We start from the raw sequence: 25,117 nt of genomic DNA on the forward strand, positions 1-25,117 counted from the left end.
TGACAGGTAAACTATCTCAGGTGTTGCGAGTGATTGTCTGGGGTCACGACAGCTCTTTTCAAAGCTAGTTCAGACTTCCGCCCCGACTAACAGATGAAAGTGAATCTCCTTGACATCCCAGGACACAACGGCTGCCAAGTAACTGAAGCATGTTGCTGAGAGAGAGACTTGCGGATGTGTTAAAGTAAGGACGATGAAGCTGAGAGGGGACTCCAGCTGTGAAAAGACTCAACACTGAATCTAACAGCAGCTCCAGTTTGCTTGCATCTTAAAAACACTTCAGGGCTTAACAGAACTTTGCCCTTGGGGACTGCAAGAAAAACTTTGACACCATGAATATAGCAAGCCATTATCATGCAATTCAAATAGTGCAGCATTTAAAAATCCCATTACTCCATTAATTTAACTGGGCTTTGTTCTACTTTTACTTTGGCTCCAGCCAGAAGACACTCCTATTCTTCCTTGTCATAATAAGTCATCATACAATCACTTCTGAGTTGCTATGGAGGACAGGGTTTTGTCAATACCTCTTTTAACCTAAGCCAATTATTTTTTCCAGGTCTTAGAGCAGAATGAGATATGAGCTCGGCCTCCCTGGCGGTGCCAGCTGGCAGCATGGGGAGTGGCTGGCTGGCTGGCTGGCAGGAGGCGGTGGACTGGCATGGGAGGTTGTATAGCAGGTGAGTTTCTGTCCTCTAATGATCCAGAAATACCTCAGCCAGCACTCTCCGTAACCTCTCACCACAGTGACACCATCCCTGTGTCAGAGCTGACGACCGAAGACAGCAGGACCGCAGAGAGTCCGCTGTAGCATGACGGGAAGTGTCCGACCTGAAACTGAAAGCACCTGCCATGTCCTTGAACGGTCGCAGCATTGGTGACAGGCATCAGCTGGTGGTGCGAAGACATGAGCCCTCGCCGGGACTCCTTTCACGTCGGTAAAAAAAAAAAAAAAAAAAAAGCTTTTGGAAGCAAATCACAACTCAAATCAGTTGGCTGGAAAATTCTGTTGATTCACTAACAATTTCCACACACACTAGCATGGCCAGCGAGTCCTAAAGCGCCTTGGAGATTATCCTGCAAACACAAACACATGATTGAGCTTTACTGTGGGCCTGCAGCCTCAACGGGGACGCTCAAGAGTTAATTCCGCGGTGCATTCCGTCCCCCCAGTGTGTCATTAAAAGCGCCGCATCTCACCTCACCATCGTTTATCTCTGTGCCGCTAATTAGTTCCGATCAATTACCTTTACTCAATGCTGCTTCCACATTTAGGAAAACAGGAAGAGCCGCTTATTCATTGCTGCTCTTTTTGCCAGTCTTTTAAATATTCCCCTCGGGTCGGTTGCACTAGCTAGGCCTATACTTTCTGCTGTGAGGCCTCCATTAAAAAGCCATCGCTCACTGCGGGGTCCAGGGCCTGACAGAGGTGGGTGCTGGGACCCCCTGGAACCCTTCTCTGGTCATGCACCATGACGGGAAAAGAGAGCGGTTAACTGACTTAATTACAGGCATTAAAATAGCAAACACTCGTCACAGTTGAGCTGTATCTGACTGAGTTATGTGTTGTTGTTTTGTCACCACAAGGGGCCGAAAAGGAGAAACACTGCAAAGGTGGGTAATGATATCAGTCGGATTGCAGTGAGAAAGCATGAGGCGGAGTTGAGTAGTTTGTTCATACTGGCAGTAAACTGGAGCAGAAATACAACCTCAATGGTGACAAATGTATGGACGACTGCCTGATTACACACCAGTGGAGCTGAACACCAGGGAAAGTGACAGCATATGGACGCGTCCCACAGTCTACTGTTACTGACAAGGCTTGCTGAACGTGTGCTACTCCCACTGCTCTGCCCTGGAAAGCTCATTCAACAAACTCTCCCTCTACACTTTCTGCCACTCCATACCTCACCCTGCACCCTCGCTGCCTGTCTCTTATTTCCACCCTGGAAGATAAAGCACAAGCATGTCAAAAAATGGAGAAGTGGATGATGACGAGTTCAGGTAAAACCTGATCCACAATGTAGCCCATGAGAGAGACTTTGGACCGACTCAGAGTTTGGGGAGCAAACAAGTAGGAGTGAAATCCTAGCCCAGCTTCTCTCCTGTCTCTCGTCCTCGCTCTCTCCCTCCCTTTCTCTGTCTCTCCCTCCCTCTGTCAGAGTGGTTCATCTTGGACTCCAAGCCCCGTTTGTCTTCTCACAGAAAGGAAATGCAAAGTAGGCTGCTCCGAAACTCTGGGAAACGCCACAGGACGTCCCCGGGGGGAAATTAAATACGGTCACTAAGATCCACACAGTAAAGTGGCAATAAAGTATTCATTAACCCCCATTGAACGGCTAAGCGGGAGAACAAGCAACTGAGTTAAGAAGTCAAACAGAGACTTAGCACACATAGTAACCCCCACCCCCCCCACCCCTCCTCGCCGTCTTCAGTCTCAAGATTTACAAAACAATAAGAGGATCTGATGAGCTCAAGTGCATGTACATCTTGTTCAGACAAGGAGAGAGACCGCATAATCACAGGAGATAAGGCGAAGGAGTGAGGGATTGAACCAAGTGAACAACATCAGAGCATTTCCAAATAGTTTCAAAAGCATTATCCTTGATACTCATAATCCACCGTGCTTTGGTATTGCAACACACGGCCCACTATTGACTTGGCAACATGCCAGCCCGGAGGGGAGGATGTAAACAATCCCCTCTGCTCCTCCGACTTTCATTTTCCCTCCATCCAAGGACCTCATTTTTCACCTCCATTCTAAACCGCTGTCTACCCTTTGCAGCTCCACAGTGGAGCTCCTTGGACCCGGACTGAAGACTCTATAGGCGGCGTAGAGAAAGGCCTGCGGGACGCTGTGCAGCGCATTCATTGACAAAAAAGGCCTGATGCCAGTTTGACGCCCACCCCCAGGTCTCCCAGAACGTGAATGAACTTCCGTGAATGAGAGGCAAACCTACACAAACGCCCCTGCAGCTATAGGACCTTCACAGGGGGAAGAGTGTGTGGGCGACACCAAACAACAACAACAACAAGGGGAGTTGCATGCCAGGGTCCCCTTTTTCACTCCCTCGCCAATAAAGGGGAGGCACCGCCGCAGGAGGGTGCCTGAAAGGATGGGTCGTTGACAAAACCAGCCTGTCGGGGGGTCACCGCCGGCCCTGGCCCGGCCTCAATGGATGTGAGCGAGAGTCCATCTCCACACATTGCAATTAACACCTACTCCACCAACAGGCAAGGAGGCGGCAATAGGGAAAACTCCAAATCAGCATTTCAAAAACACACCACTACAAAGGCATCAAAGTGCATGTATTGTATTATGCCTGAGTGCCCTTGTGGGCTAAACTCATCAGTGAGTCTTCCAAACAGCCTCATTTCCCCTTACCATAGTGGAATACTATGTGACCCCATCACTGACCAGATGAGGAGGTGGAAAGGAGGGAACAAACATGCTGAAATGATTGAATTGGAGGGCTGGGAGAAATGCTGACTGCAGTTTAGTCTTAATTAGAAAAAATGCTTGACTGGACTTTAAAAATGATCAAATGATGAGTATAGCATCCCGTTGCAGCTATGCATCTGCATTTGGCCTGCAATATACTTTCCCTTGCATCTGCGTTTCTATAAAGAGCGATCAGGCCTAGTATTCTGGCAGGATATTCGGCCATATGTTGATGTAAAAAACTGAACGGTAGCTTTTGAACTTTGAACAGTGATTCTCAATGTTAGATTGAGTACAACATTGGAGGCGGGCCAACATTTTGCTCTGTGTCTGTATTTCATAACGATGGTCCAAATTCCCTAAGACTGTAATACAAGACAAACTTGCAAGAGCTAAGAGCAGAAAGTCTCATAGGATTCACTGAGAAATGTATCCATATCTGGCAATCAGCTGAGAGACTGAGAGAGCAAGACGTTGATCTTTTTCAAGCCTATTATAGGCCTATTTGTATAGAATTAATTATAACAAAAAAATCTTTGTTACAGATTTTGTTTTGGGGATAATTAATATAAGTCTTATAAAATCTTTTATATCATCTTAAGTTATTAGTCTGCCATTGTGACCGAAATAAAAATGAAACACAACTTTATCACTGAAATACAAGATCTGTTATAGTTGTAAGGACACCAGAAACGGCAAATCATCCCACCCCACAAGTTCTTAGATATCCAAATTTTCATGAAGAGTAGAAAATGTTCGCTGCATTAGCCTGTTATTAGTTTATCATATTGGGAAACAACCAAATAGTGTGACATGTATGCGTGGTCTGATACACAAGCCATTAATATATGAAAAGTTTCTGCCCAAGCTAATTTGCATGGGATTACTAATGTATATCGAGTGCAACATTCTGGCTGCACTTGCAACATGCACTGTCTATTCATTGTGTGTGATTTGTTAATGGCACACAATTGATTTCCCCCCGAGGTTACAGTATGGTGTGCGGTCTTAAGCATGGTGTATTTAAGCCTCGGAGCAGAGCAACAACATGTCTGGGTCCAAGTCTCAGCACAGAGACAGGGAGACACATCTGAAACAGAATCCCCCACTGACAGAGGGTGAGAAATTATGTGGAGCTTGTAGATCAGAGGGGGGGGGGGGGGGGGGGGGGGGGGGGCGGCCTTGACCTCCCCAGTCAGGGTCACGACCTCCCACTTGACCTTTCAGAGAAACTCCCACATAGCTAACCTCTTCAGGGCTCTGTACATGCATGGAGACAGGCTTCTCACCAAACCTGTCCTAGCACTCCCCATGGCTAGAAGATACTCCATCAGTATACAGTATGCTCATGTCATGACACTCAAAATATCAGCCACAAACTTCTTGTACATAGGCATTGGACTTACAATTTGTGCAACAGTAGAATAAGCTTAGATCACCAAAATTACAAGCAACCGGTATGAGGAGTGCAAGTGTGAGAGCCATAGTTCCTTGCTAATATCGCTGTGACCACAGAACGATCATGTGACAGATAAGTGCTGGCAACATAATTAAAATAAGGAGAGAGATGGGAGGTATTTTTAGAGCAATTAGATTGAGTAAGGGAGGGGAGATGGGGAGGTGGTGGGGGGGGTATGATTCAGAGGAAAGAGGGTGACATGACATACTTCTTGAAAAGATGAGTTTACAGCAGATAGGGAGTGACTGTGCTGTTCTGACTGGAGGAGGAAGATCATCACTTCACCACTGGCGAGCCAGGAAGTAGAAGAGACAACAAGTGATAACCTGGTTTCTGCAAGGAGAGCCAAGCTGGACCGTGGACTGGAGGTATGGGGGTGTAGGGCTGGACCATGGTCTAGAGGTATGGGGGTGTAGGGCTGGACCATGGCCTGGACCATGGGGGTGCAGATCCCTTCGCAGCCTTGTATCCCAGCATCAGGGCTTTGAATTCGATATGAGCAGCCACAGGCAGCCGATGGAGGGAGTGTAGGAGGAGGGTGACATGGGAGAATTTGCGGAGGTTGAAGACGAGGCAGGCTGCAGCGTTCTGGATGACTTGTCGGGGCTGAAGGGAGTACTTCAGGAGGCCGGCTACAAGGGAGTTGCAGCGGCCCAGACAGGAGGTGACTAAACCTTGAACGTCGCCCACATTTCCATGCACTGAATATCAAGTGCGATCCCTCGTCTGCAGATCTAAGTGAGCACCATTCTGCCACTGAGCGGCTGAGTGGCGTTGGAGTCAGATTATCCCTGTATCCAGATGGGTTTACAGTTGTTCACCTGCCTGGTCACTGAATTCAGCAACACTCATTTTCCTCTCACACGTTTACCCCCATCTCTGCTGTCTCTCTCTCTCTCTTTCTCTCTCCATTCTCCCAAATCAGTGATTCTCAACCTTTTTCATATCAAGGACCCCGAATTTAGTACGCATTAAGACCATGCACCCCCATCTGATGAGATTTTGTCTCTCACACCCAAGTCTGAGAATATTTTTATTGTTAGACATGATTTTGTCCAGAATTCCATCACTATCTGTATTGAAGGAAGAGAGATAACAGTGAAACTAAACAAAACAGTCATTCGTCTACATTCTCAAACGATGTTAACTTCTTGTAAATTAAATAATGGTGAAGTTTAACAATTCATCAATTTAGTGGGGATCCCCTGCAACCCCCCTCAAGGACCCCTGGTGGTCCCCGGACCCCACGTTGAGAACCACTGTCCTAAATCACCCTGTTGTTGTAAAGTAATTCACTACAGGACACTACTTCAGCATGTTTGGAAAAGCAGATGATTATATCACATTTACAAAGTCTAAATCCTTTACAACGTGGGCACAGGTTTGAGGTGGATCCATGGAGTCATGTAATCCGTCTGGACCATTATTCTACCTGACACCTTAATCTGCCGCAAGAGAAACACGAGGGCTAAGAATACACAGCGTTCAGCCCCAGCGGCAGTGCAGAGACAAAGCCAGTCTGAGTCCTCAACCTGTTTATCCAGTCCCCGCTAATGCGCTGTTCTCACCAGTGAGAAAAGACACAAAATCCCACAGGAAGTCTTAATTATGCCACCTAGAAAAAAGGCCCAACCTTGAAGGGTGAAGCCTGGCAGGTGTGCTAGATACCCAGCCATTGGCCCAGATTAACCCGGCCCGCCTGGTTGGACCGAGATGTCAAACCTGGGAACGCTAAATGCTCCGTCATTATCTGTTAACAGTTTCCTGAACAAAGGGAGAACACAATAACAAAAGGTGGTGATTGACAGTTTTCTCCACAGGACTAAAAAAGTTCATGAAGTTTAATCGTATTTGACAGGAGTCCTACTATGAGACTGACATAGCTTCTAGCTCCCATATTGAAACGAAAACTGGCCTGGCAGCCATTGTGATTACAGGAAATAACAAAGTATTATATCATAATTTCATTTTAACATGTGCAAGCATTTACCCCTCCGACATGTCTGCCCATATTCTGCATGGACATAAAAGAGAAATAATTGCTTGCATCAGCGCCGCTCTGTAATGGTTGCTCTAATTCTGTACTTTTGGTCATTTTTATATACAACTGAAAAAAAAGAAAAAAAAAGAAAGTACGAGTGTAGGTCCATAAATAAAAAACACATGGGACCGGAGCCTGCGCTGGTGGGGAGAAAGTGATTCACAGTATCTGGACAATTTGGCTGGTATTTTCCAGTACGGTGAGGAGGGGTGGTGGGGGGGGGGGGGGGGGGGGGGGGGGGGGGGGGGGGGGGCGACAGATGCAACAACATGTCTGTGAAAGACAAGACGGACAGACAACACTGGGTCCACGGTCTTTTTGGGAGAGGATCTCAGTTTCACCGGTGGCGAGGCTCTGACAGAGCCCGTAACCCGACTCAGGAAGACGTCCCACAGGTGAAGCCCGGACCACAGAGGGAACGCCACACACTCCACACATCCCTCTTCCCTACAGAGGCTAAAAGAGAGCAGCGGCCGGGAATCCCAAACACCCCGCTCCCTTTTGCATTTATTGCCGTTCCCTCGCCAGGGGAAGAAGGAAGTGAGTGGGAGAGGGGAAAGGAGACAGGGAACCGCACCAGGAAACTGAGCGTTCAAAGACGGGTTAGACTATATTTAGACAGTCACCTTCAGTTTCCCTGCGCAGAATAATCCCCGTGCTCGTGGAAGTGTAGGGACCTTGCAGAGCGCAGCGGGGATCACGCCTGTGTCTACTGAGCCTGTGGAGAATCTGTTTACCTGCTAACACCTACTCACCTGCACACACACACACACACACCTTGGGACACTGTAAAACAATGAGAAAGAAAGCAAGGGAGATTTTATCAGCACATCCAGCAACCTTTGGCCAGATGCGTGAGAAAGAGAATCCGGAGTCAAGCACTGATACTATTTCCCCATGTATCAAACATTAGGACCACCCAAGTGGCCCGTGATACACATTACAGCCTTGTGGCCATATGGCACAGGGCACATGTAGAATGAAGTGCCAGGTTGCTATATTCTATAACAGTGACACCCTGCACTACAATGACTCCGATTCATGGAGCGTCATAAAAAACGCTCGTGTGCATTTAACAACCATGGGAAGGAGAGAATAAAACAGATATTCCAGGAGCCGCAGCATCAGCGCTGGGCGGGAGAGGCAGACAGTGCTAATGGTTGGCTGACACGGCCATGAAATGACACTGTGACCGCTATTTTATTTTGAGAGGGAAACTGGCAGCATCAGAGCCGGACACAAGATGACAGCTGGATTTGGGGACAGTGTGTGCTAAAAACCAATCTCCAATCTCACCCATGTGCGTTCGAGGAATATCATAAATCTGTCCCACACAACACACATATAGGGGAGACCAGGGATGGGTGTAACACTTTTGATTTCAGCATCTATAACTCTGTGGTTGTTTGTGTCTCAAACTGGTACAAGCTACCCCTATTTGTCTACTACAAATAATGTGAGGTAATGTCACATACAAAGTGATAGGCCCCTATCCCACTACTGGGGTGGATGTAACACTAGGAAAGAATTTCATTGAAGGATGTTTGAATAAACTCAACTTTTCAGCATAATAAATGCAAGTGATAATTATTCATTCTTCAGCTTTAAACTTAAAGTGGCCCTTTTGTAACATGTTCAACATTTCAGCGTTCTCAAAACTTTTTATAAACATAAATGTCTCTTTTGTTCATTGTCACAAAATTCTTAGCCTTTGAACTTAAAATCTTGTTTGTTACATTTTCAACAAAAGCCTAAACTCTCGTTTTTAACATTTCGACATAGTAACATACTGTGTTGTCTGTGTGTGTGTGTATGTGTGAATATGAGTTGACTCTGTTGAAAGCACTTTGAGCAAGGCGCCACATTTTTTTTTTTTTAATTTAAAGCATCAACTCTAACTAGAGAGATACAACAACACTAAGAGAACTACTAAATTTTTGCTATCTTATCTTAAAATAGGCTATATATTGTTTTTTTTGGTGTAAAATCCTCAGCATTGCACACAGAGCCATGAAACTTCTCCTGTGAGCTCAAGAAGGAAGTGGACATTGTAAAATGTTGATCACACCACCGTATCTCATTCCCGACTGGTCAAACTGACAGTATTACAACTAACCCCGGTTACAACCATCCCCGGGTTACAACCAGGTTACAACCATCCCCGGTCTCCCCTACATAAACTACCTGACAAGGGGGAGGGGTGAGAGAGGGGCGCCGCTGTTTGACATAACACTGACACTTGGGTTCCTGTCCTGCCCTTGCCCTCATGCAGGGGCCAACAGATTAAGAAATAGTTTGGGTTAATTACTAAGCTTGCGGAGCTACTGTTGGTTTGCCTCCCACACACACACACCTACACACACACTAAGTGGAGGGGACTCATGCAAATCTTAACTCCCTGTTGCAAGTCATGCGCAGCACAGTGGAGGATTAACAGTGCTGCTGGATCACTGGGCTCAGACTAGACCTCACAGCACCGCTTCTGCTTCAACATGCACTCTCTTCTCTACACCCACTCAATCAAATTTGAAATGTTTTACACTGTCGAGGCAGGCTTTGGGCCCACCGGGACTTAAATGATAAAGTGACACTCTCGTGACGGCCGGATCGCGGTCGTTAAACCACAGCAGAGTGCAAGCTGGGCAGGACCAAGCCGCGTTTGCACTTAAACCGCCGTCACCTCCCTGCCGCCTGTGTTCAATGGTTAACCACGGCACTACAAATGGCTGCTGTGTGCCTGTTGAGGGAGAAGAGAGGTTCACACTAAATATAACCTGGCTTAGCTGCTGTGGGAAGAAGCTGAGGTCTGGGATGTGGCCAAAGCAATAGTGGTTTTCAATGCTTTGTCAGTCATTACTTTACCGCCGCGGGACTATATGGACTCAGCCCTCGCAAACAGTAATTAGAGATCACAGCCAAGCATTAGCAGTGGTGCCAGACTACTGGGGCAGCGGTTTCGTGGCTTCTGCATGTGGTTCAACAATACGGCAATATTCGAGTTGGGGTGAAGGTGTGTCCATGTCATGCGAATTGGGCCTGAGAGGAGAAAGGGAGAGAGGCCGTCCAGGAAGGCATCAGGGATGATCACCTTGAGCGGGTGTACAGATCACTTTGCATTAAGCTCATTCTCCGCCAAGTGGGGCGTGGATGCTAATTTTCCACAGAAACCGCATCATAGCTGTTCGCTCAAACAGTCACCCCTGAATGAGCAGTCTGCACCAGTCTCAGAATGCATGCTGTCATAGCTAATCGGGTCAGCAGCGATAAGAGAGTGAGATAGGCCAATTCTGACCACTAATGCATTCCTCTGAACTGCAAAGAAGAAAGTGAACACTGCGATGGATCGTGTGAACGACAGTAATAACAGTTTAAACATTTACTAGTATAAGTGAGAGGGCGGCAGTAAAAGGGGCTTGAGATGAACTGATAGTGAACTGTTAGATTTATCAAAACAAGAGTTTAACTGTATGGACAAACAGTGCTAAGCTGCTTTTTAGCTCACATTTTAAGTTTAATCCTCGTCTGTTGTTGTTCCCAGGCGTTAAAAGCAGAAAAACACATGGGAATAACCGTAACGCATCAGAAACATAACTGCCGCACATCAAGGGCCTACAGATACCAGAATGCCTGGCATTTAACCCCGAAGGGGAGTTTCTAACCCCCCCGCCCCCCACCCTGCCACCCACCCACACATACACACACACACACCAGATATAGACTGAGGAGTAAAAATAGGAGCTTGCTGCCACCCCTTTACAGGGGGGCGTGCAGATGAGAAATGTGGAATAATGACGAGCCAGAGCCGCTTCCTCTTACTGCCACCTGCGTTGCCAGCGGTGAGCGTGTGTATCGTGGCAAAGTTGACCCACATTCTGGGTCCTTCCTGTGGATTTGGCCCAGTATGTACGCCAGGGGAGGAGGGGAGGGGGCGAGCTGTAATCCTTGTGATGTTGTGGTATTCAAAATGACTTTTCCTTTGCACTGACGGGCCGTAACTCCATTGCTATAGTCGGAGAACAGCCGCTTCAAATTTCATTAACACCAAGCGGGAGAAGGTGAGAGCTGCACTGTGTATATAGAGGAGTTAACTCCCCATGGCCTTTGGGGTGCAAGACATGGCTCCATCCCCTGCCGTAGATTACGTCTGCAGGGATCTTCAAAGTGAAAATTTACAATCGTGGAGACTCTTGACCCTGTGCCTTTGTTTATTCTTAACTAATGTTTACCTGCTGTCTGTTTATCTAAGCAGACTAAGAAAAGCCTGTGTTTACAGATCTCTGAAATGTCACTAATGGCTTTTAGTCGGCAGTCACACTTTCCCTGTAAACAAATGCATATAAAGCATAGGCGAGCATTTTACATCAATATTGCATAGGCTGTCACAAAATATTGCTCTCTAATTGATTTGAATGAATGTTAAGTCATAGCAGCCCAGATGAGGCAGGGGTTCATGGGTGGTGTAAGGCCTGAAATGGCAGAGCCATAAGCATGGATTTAGATTGGGATCTGCTTAATGCACAAAGTCAAATATGTCAGAGAGGGAATGTGGGCCAACAGCAGCAAGGTTACACTCTTTGATTCACCGCAAAGGAATACCAAAACATTATGGCAAAACTTCCCTGGAGCGCTGCCTGGTAGTGCATTTATTCATTCAAGTAATTTGCTGTTTTCTGTGGGTATTTCACTACAAGAGGAATAATCTGGCAAAAATACTCATATAAATCAGCAGCCATGATCTCTAAATGGATTTACAAAGGGACTTGCATGTAAACTATTACTTAGGAGTCTCACACGGAGGGGCGATGCTCTCTCACACAATCCTTTTGCATGTTAATTCTAAGGCTTCCACTTCAATGATGGACAAAATGCCCTGGCTTGGTTTCATTGTTTTCAATAAGAAATAAATCTGGAATGATGCCTTCGCTATACGACAACTCCACTTGTGTAAACAAGAAACATTTGCAGTTACTGAATTCAACACCCGCATCGCTCCTGAGGACTTACAGTATTGAATTAAATTTAAAAAGATGCCAGTGAGTTGACCAAAAATAGTAATCGAGACCCCAAACTCAAACTACAGTAGCTCATTCTCAGCTGTTGCAGGTAGACTATTCAATATGATGGTGGGAGTGGGAGAAACATTACTCTCTTCGGGGTCGCTGGCGACAGCAGTCTTGTCTCAACTAGCCCTGAAAAGCTAAATTGATTATCCATGGTGGCTCGCTTCACTCCCCCTACTCTTTGTACGCAACACTCGGGTTGCCCATTTAGGAGGGTCGTCCGACATTGATTACACCGATTCCTATTTGTCTTCTAAACTAAGGCAGACTTCTTGGATTTTGCTATCTCTTCCCTATCTCCTATGTGAATTTAGTGCAGAAGACAGCGATAAGCAGCCTGAACAAAGTCTACTTTCAAGGTTCTTACTTCAGACCCAATGTTATTGAAATGTGTATCTGTGAAGTGGATACATTTTCCAACTTGCAAAGCAAAATTGCCTCATATCTACTGGACATTTAGACAGTGTAGACTTTGTATCATAGATGGTGTTCCCCTTTGAAACATTTCATGGAGGCCCAGTACAAGGAGCACAGGCAACACAATTAGGTCTCATGATTTACTCTACCTGTTTTAATAGGGAAGTGAGGGCCTCCCAGATGGGGGTCATGGTCCTTAACCCCTCTCCTCAGCTACTGAGTTAATCAGTTTGGGGGATTTTATTAGTCCAACACTGAGAGAGAAATGCAGCTTTATGGCTACAATTTGTTAAGTTTCTTTTTCAGTGTGACACAGTGCCATAGCCATCAATAATTAGAAGTAGGGAATTGATAATTAACTCATTCTTTCCCTCAAATTCACAGACACACTGTCTCACATAGAACGCTTATATATTGTTGCTCACACTTGCTATCATAGTCCATAAAAATAATATTGCTGGTCAAAAGTAAACTGCCTTACCAAACAGCTCAAGTAAAAACTTAAAACATCATGATGCATCTGGGAATGTGCAGCCAGCTTGCCAAGGTAAGAGCTACATGGGCCTCTCGAAAAGCAATTAAGGGAGAGAGTCATAATATTGAATGGAGGGGGAAAGCATTCCTTGGAGAGAGGCAGCACCAGTAGACTGTGAAATTCATATTGACTAGAGAGGCAAACAGACAGGTAAGCAAGAGAGCCTTGCTTTTTCCACCCTGCTTGTCAGCTGAAGAATACTGCCTGTAGTCCGCTCCTTTCAAAGACATTTCAGGCAAATTCAGCCATCCAAAGATGCACCAAAAAGCATTCAAAAGCATCCAATGAGTCTTCCCTCAGCAAAGCCATTCATATAGAATAAAAAACACAATTTACACACTCGTGTAAAAAACAACAACAACACCACAGTGAAAGCTTTAGTGTAAAGAATTCAATGACATGATATTTGGAAAAAAGCATGAAAGCATTGCTGAGCTCTGGATATGTGCTCAGTGATGTGTTAAATCCAACTTGATTAAAGCAGGAAAACGCCTTTAACAATGAACTGTGCCAGTCCACTTAATTAAGTCAACTTGTACTGGGGAGCGCTGGGAAATGGAAAGCAAAGCAAACAGGAGCGCTGCTCGGTCCCTTAGCTTTTCTCTGGATGCTAATCAAAGGCTTGATCTCCGAGCAGGACAGGCCTCAGGGACGTCGCTCTGCTTGGCTGATCCTGGCAATTTGCTCTTGATAATACCCTCTCCCTCGCTCTGCACCCCGCAAACCCCAGCATCCCATCTCACCTAATCTGTATGGCCGCTGAAAAGCACAAACAAAGCCCCTAAAGTACATGTCTGCCTCACCAGAGATTAATCACATAATGGCCATAGTGTTATTACATGCTCCTTATTATGTTGTCTCCCTTTGTTGCTCCACTTTAGGGATTCCAAAATAAAGATGTCTCATTTGATTAACTAAAACAATAATCATTTGTATGTTTTTAAACTATATAAAAGCCAGACCCTCAGCATACACATATCTTCAATATGTGCTTTTGGCGGGCTTTGTTTATGTTTTTAATTGTTTGTACAATGTAGCCCAGTGAAAGCATCTGGTGAGTATTACTATGCCTGGAGGTTTAAGGGGGGGAAGCGAATTAGAATTGCATGATTTGTTAGCGGTCTACACAGTGCGGCTCTGCGGTGTAACACGAGAGTCTGGTGATGCTGTAAGGTCTTCCCTCTTCGAAAACATTCAGCACTTATCAAACCACAATCACTCCAATTACCTAGCTGTCATATCATCAGTCAAACAATGAGCGTACACGTGGCAGAGTGTAAGAAACCAGCAGATGAGGTGACTATTTAATGAGGAGACCCAGAGGGGAGGACAGCAAAAGAGTTGGACACATCAGAAGAACATCATAAGAGAGTGGAGGTTGATAGACAGGAAGAACGACACGACGTAGAACATCAGCATCAAACGTCTGTGTATATTGAGAAAGGCTTGGGTCTTACCTTTGAAGGAGATGAAGACGCGGGGTGCGGCCATGGGGTCATTGATCACTGGGTTCCCGAGAGCGAAGCCGGACAGTGCCAGGAGGGCGTGGACCGTCCACAGACCGTCCAGCTGCATGGTCAACCAACCTCCAGTAGCACAGAAACGGCGATAAAAAATAACCAAAAATCACTGCAGGGACAAGAAGGGACATGAAGGCAGTGAGAAGAAACCCTCTCAACCGTACACTCCTAAAGCTCCAGCGAGAATATGACATTTTCACTTATGTCAAAGCCTTCGCGCGAGTTAATTTCGGCGAGATGTCAAAACAATGGCCCTCGAGGGGACCCTTACTGTGAACTTTGGCAACGCTGCACTGATGTGTGGGGATTACACCCAGAACTCAGAGAGCTTCAGAAAACAGAATTGGGTGGAAAGGAGCCAACCTTTTTTAGCTTTGTACACAATTCCATTTGGTAAAAATTATATTTGACCTTTGTGTGCGTGTGCTTTTGTGTGTGTCGGTGTGTGTGTGTGTGTGTGTGTGACAAACTGATGGAAGGATCACGCTGCCATTGTTGCCTCCCTGGCTCTAGTGAGAGAAGCCTTTCTTCTGTTCCTCTCCAGGCACACAAAACACATTCCTACTTCATGACAGCGTATGTGTGCTGCTCTGTAATTATGGGTTCACCTAATACCAGGTTATACCAAGTCTTCACACTTACCAGAGAAAGAGAGAAAAATGTTACTGATGTAATCAACTATAACCAAATAAAAACTAAGGATATCAAAGAGACTAGAATGAGTCTAGAAAAGTGTAACAAATAATTGGTTAAATTAAGTCGTGATGAAAGCCTGAAACGCCAACTGGAACACTTTAGCAAGTCTTCCAAACAATGCAGTGGTGTTCATCAATGAGGTCTTAAGTTAATCAATGATGAGCACCAGGGAGCAATCACAATGATTCATGGATCATCAGCGAGGCTTGGCTAACAGGCAGCCTCTTGCCCTTGGCCATTCTCCCTCACATCCACTCAGAAAGAAATCTGGGGATCTTTGCCATTATACCATCTGCTGTCCACTTCATGAAGAAGCAAGACTGCCACCCACAGCGGGAACTCTCAGAGGGTTCTGTATTTTCATAGGGTGTGGTGAAACTCTTTCACCCCCCTCTATTCTCAGAAAAGTACCCTGAATTCAATGACTGGACACTCACAGTATGATCGTTTTTCGAAGCTCTTCACACACTACCGGGAACCAAGTCTTGATGTAAAAACAGACAAGAAGACTTTTGGAGCAGGTCTTTACTTCAAACATTGTCCAGAAGACTTTTGGACCATGTCTTCATTTCAAACACTAACCAGAAGACTTTTGGACCAGGTCTTCAAACACTAACCAGAAGACTTTTGGACCATGTCTTCATTTCAAACACTGACCAGAAGACTTTTGGACCAGGTCTTCAAACATTGACCAGAAGACTTTTGGACCATGTCTTCATTCCAAAAACTGACCAGAAGACTTCTGGACCAAGTCTCTACTTCAAACATTGGCCAGAAGACTTTTGGACCAGGTCTTCACTTCAAACACTGCTTTGGAGACTTCAGGAGAGCCAAAGAGTCTTCGGACTGGTTGGTTGGAGTGGATTTATGAGCATAACCAGCTGTTTAAACCTCCGCTATTTACTGACAATTTGTTAACCGTCCAGCTGTTTATTCTGAGACGGAGACCAACTCCTTTACACAAGCAAATGAAGTCAAACAAAGCACTGCTTACAAATGACACTGAGGAGAGAGATGAAGAGAGAGAGGGGGCAGGAGAGAATACAAGCAAAATATGACTGCTCTCTCACAATGAATATTTTGTAATAGAATAGATACATCCATTTAAATTCATTCAAGGAGCACTTGTGGAAGCCTAAACAATAAACCTTTGAATCCATCACACTAGTCCTACTCTCCAAATAGCTTACTTTAAGAAGAAAAGGCAAATCAACTGGTCCTTTTGTTGCTGTCAAAAATCAGTCTACTCATGTGTTTATGCCTGCAAATTACATGGATAGCAGTTTTCCTTTTTTTTTGACAAATGCAATGCAATAATACATATTTGCACATGTAGCCAAAGACAAAAGACAATAACCACAAGTTGCTCATGGTTTACAAGTGCTTAGGCTGTAGAATCTACTATAACAACATGCCTCCAGCCTCTGTAACCCTCCTCCAGAGTCCAATCCTGCTTTCATATTCAGTGGACAATAAAGGATCCACGCGCATTTGGTCGCCGTCCAAAACATTTGACGAGGACAGACGACTTGTTACGACTTATTTCACATCACTTAATGCACAACAAGCTTATTCCAAGAAACGTGAAAAAACATATAAAAAAATAATAATAATATCACACATTAAACTTTTTTTCATCTCTGAGCCCACGCGTGTGTGTCGTCTATAATAAGGAACATGCAAATAACTTTGTTAATGGGAAAATCAGATACACTATAATATGTGTATCAACAGATTCTGGTATGGACGACAGTACTGTAAACATTGTGGTGTGGAAACAAAGCGCACGGTAAATAAAATGAATAGCAAAAAAAAACATCATACTGTAGGAATGAGAAGTTGGATATCAAAACGAAATTTAAATGCTTGAGGAAAAATTGCTGCGATCAAATTCCTATTATCGTTTGGTAGTTTATTAATCTTTTTTACAGGCAGAAGTATATAAATCAAGTCGATAGGTTATCTTGGGTTATGCTGCAAAAATAATAAAACAAAAGCACACAGCTACAGGCTTGTAACCTCTCATCCCATGAATAAGGCGGGGTGAAATGATAAATAATGAGCAGAGAAACAAGTCATTTGGCCTACCTTGTTGTTACAGCTCTCCGAAAATAACTTCAGATCCAACCTCGCAAGTCATTGAACAAACCAATTCCAACAGATCGGTCACTTTCGTCTCCAAGTTGAAATGAATAATAATAAAAAATCCCGGTGCTGCTTGTGGACAGTCCTTATTCAGGGGGGGGGGCAGCCAGCCTTTACCTGGGCACGCAGCGTGTCTATTGGCCCCGGAGTTGTCAGTGTTCAGGAAGGCTGCAGTTAAAAAAAAAAAGCACAAAAAAATCTCTCTAGTTCAGTCTTATGCAAGATCGCAAGGCGAGGAGATGTTGTCGCATGACCAAAACGAACATCTCCTAGGGGGGCGAAAAAGCAATTTGCAATATTCCTTACAGTGGAAAAGGGATCCAAGCGCGCAGCGTGTGTTTCTCAGGAAAGTTGTGAGCTCCTGACTGACTGTAGGGAGGCAGGGCGCTAGCAGGTGGATGCAGAGGCCCATTTGCCTTAAACACACCCACAGGGCGGGCAGCGCCGAGCCGAGCCGCCCCTCCAGCCAGCCGGGGGGACACTGTCATTCACTGAGGCGTTATATCACTTCATGCTGTCACGGCCGTCAGCTGGGCATGGCAAGGGTATAGACTCACCATTCAAATGTGATCTTGTAGTTTTTTATCATTATAATGAGAGCCAAAAAAAAAAAAAAAAATAAAAAAGGCAGAACATTTATTTGGAATTCATATCTAAAAAAAAAAATCACACCAGGAAAGCCTTCAAGACTAATGTGCCTATTAAACTGTGTACTTTTGGTGACTCGACTTTAATTCTTTATCTCATTGATCGATTCCAGCTCCACCCTATTAATTCAGCCAAATATAAGCAGGTTTGAAAGTTTTGGTTGCAAGTGATATTAGATGCAGGGACTTTGCCCTAATTTAGGATTTGAATTGACATCCCTAGATATTGTTTGTACACAAAATGCAATTGGCTGCATATGGTTAAGATATACAAAAGCAGTTAATCTATGTAATTTAAACCTATGAATGCATAAAGACATTAATAAATCTTTGACAAGCTAGATAGAGCCACCTGGAAAATGCTAAAATAAATGCAATCATTCAACATTTTGGACGCCTTGACAGCTTTGCTGGAGGCATACAACTCTAGTGATGATGAAAATATGACTATTATTATTAGCAGTAGTAGCCTAGTAGTAGTAGCAGTATCAGCAGCAGTAGTAGCATTAGTAATAGTAATAGTAATAGTAATAGTAGAAGGTATTGTTGTACTAGGTGTTGTAGTTGTAATGTAATTATTGTTGCTGCTGCTGTTGTTCATATAAATATCAGGTGATGTAACAACAACTCGTGCTTCAATGAAAAATAAAACAGCTCATGCCTGAGCTAAATGAGTATGCATGTAAGCATGTAACAGTCTTGTGTGCTGTCTTACAGTATAGTCTCCCATCCCTTCCACAGCTGCTGTAGTATAGCAGTGTGTCTTTCATGAAGGAGGTGTTTGCTTGCTTTGAATCAGTTGCCTGTATTTCCGTCTTCTATCTCTGTGACAACCAGCTAGCCACCATCTGCCACCCACACATGAGGTGTGGAGGGAAAACGTTCGCAGGATCTGGCTTACGGTGCCTGCATGTGCTCTTCTTTCCCACTCAATCAACAAGTGAATGGCTTTTAAATAAACCAGATAACTTACTCTTACTTAAGTTATACTTTTACAAGTATGGATTATAGAGTAAAAATAACTTTTAAAAACTTCACCAGTCACTTGATAAAAACTTTCATCCATATTAGTTTATTAGTATTATAGTTCATTCCAGTGAATATTTGACCTGCTTAGTTCATTTCAGTGACTTGGAACGCACAGACAATGTAACGAGTGTTGGGTCCAACTTATCAAAAATTAAAAGTCTTATCTTGGTTATGTACTCAATGATTTGAATAAGAGTGAGAAATGTAATTCATTTGATGGCACTTGGAAAATGGCCATTAAAATGCTTAATTTGCTTCCCTATTCAAACACTGATTGGACACTTCAAAGTCATTGAGTTACCGCCTGTAAAGACTTTTCTAAAGCTCAATGAGGAAATTAAACATTTTCCCATTTTTAATCATATTCTATTCAGCGTCCTTTCTCACCTGCATTATCTGTCCCTCATTCAATCTTGAACTTTAAATTGCATGCGGTCGATTCACCATTAAGCTGTCTGCGAGTTAGAGAGAGAGTTTGTGAGGTGTTCAGCTGTCGAATCAATGGGGTCAAAAGGAACTGTCCCGCTTAAGTTTTCTCCCATATGAAGCCGTGACGTTCGACTCTGTAGCCCCTCGCTCTGCATTCTGACCCGACATAAAGGTTCTCTTTTAAAGTAACTTGGCAGAGGTCAAATAGAAAAGGATCAGTTTGAGGAGTCCCAAGCAGACCGCTTCCTCTTCGGGACAACTTGTCTATTCAGCGGAGACACGGCACATTTTCTGGCCGTGACGAGAAGCGGGCCCTTCGACTCCTCCGAAGTCGCGTCGCTATACATTCCTTCCCCGGTCCCGTTCCTCTGAAAGAAACCGAAAAGAAAAGGTATGCTGCTGTCAGGACTAATTCCATACGGCCTCATGTGTGAGTGTGCTTTTCTGCTTGATGGAAATCCAAGGTGAGCTGTGTACATTAGCCAGAAGGACTTCTTGTTTTTAAGTGGGCCTGAACTGTAATATTTGTGATAAAATCTTGCCAGCGCATGATTTAAAGCTGCTGTTGACATCTATCTAAGTGGTGTATGACGTTGTTTTAATGTTCGGCTGAAGAACCTGCATTCCAGCTGAGGTGTGAACAGTGCTTGCTATGGGGCTGTGCCTTCCGGGCATGAACGGATGCCAGGTGCTATATCAGCGTTTGTGATTCTTACGCCGTTCAAGGGGTCACCCACCATACAATGCCAGCTCCAACTGTGTGGAAAGATGTAACACCCTGTTGCGTGCTTTTTAGTGGTTTTCTCTGAGTTTTTTAATGTTGTGCTGAACCTTGCAGAGGGGGCTCAGCATCCACCTTGGGTTGGTGAGCTGAAAAATGTGGTGATGACACTAAACATGGCTCAGTATTGACCATGCATAGAGCTGAGGAGATGTTCTCAGCTGCTGTGTCTCCTGTGCTTTGTGACTTACTGATCATCCTTCTTCTTCTTTTGTGTTCAGAGTAAAATGTGTATCGCAACCTGCGGTGCTGTTTTGCCTCCAGCAGTCAACAGGTCAACGATGGGAATTTCAATCACAATGTGCTCTTTGTTTCCCACTGGCTGCCTCATTGCCAGGCATCTAGTTCAAAGTTTAGAGCATAATACTGATTCTCGGAAGCATTACGTCTGCACCAAACACACACACACACACACACACACACACACACAAATACAGACACAAAGCCCTCATACAACTTAAAATCGGCTTGTTGCGTCAACAGCTGTAGATTTGGTCATGTTTCCAATTCAGCAGGGAAGTGCTCACCTTGTGCTGTGACAAGATAGGAGAAAAGCTTCACTCCTGGCGGTTTGTGTCGACGATGTCCTCAGAGTTATTAGCATTTAAATGGGAAAAGAAAGCACTGTCACACAGCATCGTATCTAGATCACAGCCAAACTCTAAACACTGTAAAACTTGTTCCGACAATTAAACAGCGGAGTCTGTTTAGAACTTTTCTCATCTCAGGGGAGGCGAGTGAGTGAGGGTGAGTGAGGTAGTGACTCAGCTAAACAAGCAAATGAACAAATTAGGTGTATATGTGTGTGTGTGTGTGTGTGTGTGTGTGTTGGGGGGGGGGTTAGGCCCTCTGCTCACGTTGTACGCAGTGTGTACCTCCTTGGAACGGAGGTATACAGTTCCATGCTTGGAGCTCTCCTACAGGACCACCTTCCTCTCACCCTACCTGTGGTTGGTGCCTTTGAGCAACAGTTTCCGCTGTTGTTTTTGGCTACATGTTGAACTCCATACACTTCCCAGACTCCGCAGGCTCTACGTTACTTTACCGCCGGTCTCCCGCCCAAGGGGACCGCAACCCGCAGCGGCCAGAACCCGAGCCCATTCGAAGGAAATGGCTTTGATTTCCTTCCACCTTTCACACATCAAATGGGGAAAGGGATGGAGGGCCGTGCGCTGCTCTTGACCGAGCTGGATAAACAAACTTGTGCCCCAGTGAGTTGGCTGGAGTATATGCCTGTGTGCGCGCAGGTGTGTGTGTGTGTGTGTGTGCGTGTTTGACACAGCGTGTGTGTGTTGAGGAACAGGTGAGTTCATTTCTACCCGCCGCTGCCCTACATCAATGTTGAAATTATGTGTAAGGTAAATATTCTGTAATTGAATAAAATCACACACCTAGACATCAGGATGGGGGGAAAAAGCCAACTCAATACGCCTCTGTTCTCCGAGGCAGGCCGTCTACACTCTTTTTTGGCTGTCGCCGTAAAGTTGAGTGGCGAAATTTGAATAAATAATCCACCTACCAAAGTTTGAATGGTGATTTCATTCGGCGGAGGAAGCTGTGCCTGATGAAAAGAAATAAGCATGACCAAGTCCTCTAGGTGGGTCCTATATGATTCATACTTAGTATGCGTCATACTTCCTCTTCACACCAAACTTTCTGGGAGGTACCGTATTGCAACAGCGTTCACGTTATCCTGCCAGGACCCTTGGGAGAGGTGAAAAACTCTATTACACCACCGCACCGCTGAAGTGTTTAGATATGCATGTAAAGAGCTGTCGCAGAAACCCGGGAACATGTGCATGTCTGTGTCAATTTCACACATAATATGATGATGTATTAAAATTTGTAATACCAGTCGACTTTAACTTCACTGTGAGGTCCTTTAATGCACCGTCCCGGGACGACCAATCAAGCTGTCACGCTTGACATTGTAATGCCGGACCATAAAAGTTTGCAGAAAAAAGTGGACGGGCTCTGAGAAGTATGGCTACATTTCCACAACAGATTAGCTGCTGCCTCTCCCTGATGCTGCACGCCTCGCTGCTCTGCCAAGGCCACACCGCCTCACTGCCAGGTCCAGTCTGTGAGCGTGATGACTGTTTTCTGCCCTTCAGTCACTTCTCCTCATTGTTTGCAAGAAAGTCTGATGTCTGCAATGTCACCCGTGAATATGTTCCAATGTCTTCTAGGTGGAGCATCCCCTTTTAATGGTGATCAAAATCAATCTATCAATCAGTCAATCTGCTATAGATCTACATCTCTGTGATTCTAACTTATACATGTGCGTATAAGTGTGTTAAACTGCTTGCAGGTTTCCTTCAGTAAACACACACACACAGAATATACACATTCTTTTGCCCTCTTCCTTCTCCCTCTCTCTCTTTCTTTGCACAGACACACACACACACACACACACACACACACACACATGCACACACAGAGGCACACAGTTGGGTTTTAAAATCTCATCTGCACAATCCATTACTTTTTACCTTTATCCTTTCAGCTTTTTCTCAATTGGTTCTGTGTTTCATCATTTTTATTTATGAAAATAAACATGCACTTTTTCATTTACTCATGTCCTGTGTACTAGAAAGCTCTAGAAACTATAAATAAATAATTAAATAAAATAGTGGTGTTTGTATTGCATCTTTTATTTTCTATTTTATGTCATTTCATAATTCGGAGTCAGGGCGTGTTCACATTATTCGTCTTGTTTTTTTACAGCAAAAGTGCTTCCTCAGCCGCAGTTTGTGCTGATAATATGAAAAAGCTGGTCGCACGACACCCTCTCCGTTTCCATAGCGACCAGCCGCAGTAGCTGCAGGCTGCGCACATGCGCAGTAACTCTCAAGAAACCCTCGACATAACTATTACCAGCTTTTTCGACTTTCTCATTTTCTGGTTGTTGTTGACTCTCCACGTACCATGAAGTCCCGCCTCTTTGTTGTGATTGGTCGGCTCACAAGAAAGCAGAAAAAAGAGCGTGCCAATAAAAAGTTGAACTTTTCTCAGCTTTAGAAACTGTTGTGCTCTGCCTAAAAAGACACCAGGCGCAGTGCCTTTCCAAAGCCTTTTCTGTAAAAAATGCAGTGGCAGTTTGAAAAAGCGGAATAGTGAACGAGGTCTCACAGAGGTGGAGACCAATTATACATGTAGCACTTCATGCCGTCTCTCCCACTGGGTTGTTATCTATTGTGCTGTTGACTTGGCGCTGCCTCGCTCCATGGATACTTCCTGAGGATGTCATGGGACTCCTAGTGGGGAAGAGAGCAAGACTTCCTCCGTGTTCGCATTCACTTCCTGCCTTCCGGCAGAGCGCTGAGGTCAGGACCTCGTCCATCAAACTCACATCCAGGTTCTACTGATCAAGTGGGACAGACTGAGCTGATGCCAAGTCTGCATCGGGGAAAAATGACTGTGATGACTTTTCAAACCTGCTTGGCCAGTTGTACCTTTGCTGCATGTCAAGATTTGATGGTAGACATCGTTAAGAAAGACAGATGAGTTTGACATTGTTTAACACAGTACAACTATGGAAACACAATCAAACACTGGATTGCTCAAAGGGACAGTCATTTGTTAAACTGCATGATTAGGCATGCATAATTACAGTGTCTGAAAGCGGAATTCATGATCACCTCTAGTTGAGAATCAGGCCTACACAATTTACAGTCCCAAACTTCCAACTCTGAAATATTTATGCTATAAGGTTTTCTTGTGAGTTGCCATTCTGTGGGGAGTAGAAGGAAAATGTCTTGAGGTGATATTTCACTCTGGTACACCATTTTCATTTTCCAGCTCACTACTCCTTGACATCCAGTCATTAGCTGCCCCTGGAATGTGAATTCAGTTTTCATCAATAATTACAAAGAAACAAGATTCATTTCTGAAAGAGAATGCAACATTGAAAAATCATCACAGTATCTTGGTTGCTGTGCTTCAGCTCATTTATATGTGCATGATTTTCAAACTAAAGCAAGTGAAGCGAAGGTAAATGAGCGACATATCAAAAGATACGGAGGGCAGCCAACATTGCTGGCTGGGGCGGACTCACCCAGGGACAAACGCCACAAACAACAAAGGTTGTGCCACTTTTAAGGTTCCCAATATTCTTCTGTGTCTCCATTTCCATGCCAACCAAACAAACTAGCCTGGTTGAGCGGCTGGGAGTTGCCGCAGCTGAAAGGTTATCTAGACTGTTCTATGGGAACAAATCCTACAAGGCTCTCAATACTGGTCTCTATCAGCTATTGTTTCTGCAGGGGACGGGATACTCCCTTCCTCTCCCAAAGCCTCACCCATCCCACCCATAGAACTCACAGGGACCCCCAAACCTGTCTATCTGAACCTGATAAAGGACTGAGTCATCGTTCTTTTGTTCTAATATTTGGCACATAAATCGACTTGTGGTATATGGTCCACACCTAAAATTGCCCGACGCAACATTGCTGTTGAAATAATGTAACTGGCAAAGATATCTGACATACAGTAACATGCCATTTGGTGGCTACTTTCATCCAAAGCAGTTTCAGTGCTAGGAATGCAGGTATTTTTTATATGGCAGGCCACAGTGGGTGTCAAACCCCCAACTCCTGCCCAACCCATTAAAGGGAAAACCCTAAACTTCAACACTGTTAAAAACTATTGGCAATGTAACTTGCATTCCTGGGTCCTGGGTGTATTTTTCTTATTCCTGCAGACAACTGGCCAATCGTAGATGATGAGACTCTTTCTCAACTGGAAAACCTCTGGCTGTCTTGCGCTTATGCTATCGGTATCGGTATCACTATTGCTCTCTGCAGATACACAAATAGCCCACAGCTAAATGCAATTCTGGGAAATGTAGGTAATCATTAACTGAAGTAAATCAGGTAGGTTGAGGTAAAGTGGTTACGCCAAAAAGGTAAATTACA

General features: G+C 44.7%; 1 protein-coding gene across 1 annotated transcript in view; it reads right to left on the minus strand.

Moving 5' to 3' along the window:
- LOC139929921 (semaphorin-3F) overlaps positions 1 to 17,624 on the minus strand; it is a 58,592-nt gene extending 40,968 nt beyond the window's left edge. Inside the window, exons 1-2 of the mRNA XM_078283438.1 lie at positions 17,259 to 17,624; positions 14,412 to 14,583 (exon numbers count right to left, since the gene is read on the minus strand). Of these exons, the coding sequence (XP_078139564.1) occupies positions 14,412 to 14,529 (118 nt within the window). The 5' untranslated portion in view covers positions 14,530 to 14,583; positions 17,259 to 17,624. The remainder of the gene's footprint in view (positions 1 to 14,411; positions 14,584 to 17,258) is intronic.
- Positions 17,625 to 25,117: the final 7,493 nt, after the last annotated feature.

The sequence above is a fragment of the Centroberyx gerrardi genome, chromosome 5, assembly GCF_048128805.1.
Source record: "Centroberyx gerrardi isolate f3 chromosome 5, fCenGer3.hap1.cur.20231027, whole genome shotgun sequence".
NCBI lineage: Eukaryota > Metazoa > Chordata > Actinopteri > Beryciformes > Berycidae > Centroberyx > Centroberyx gerrardi.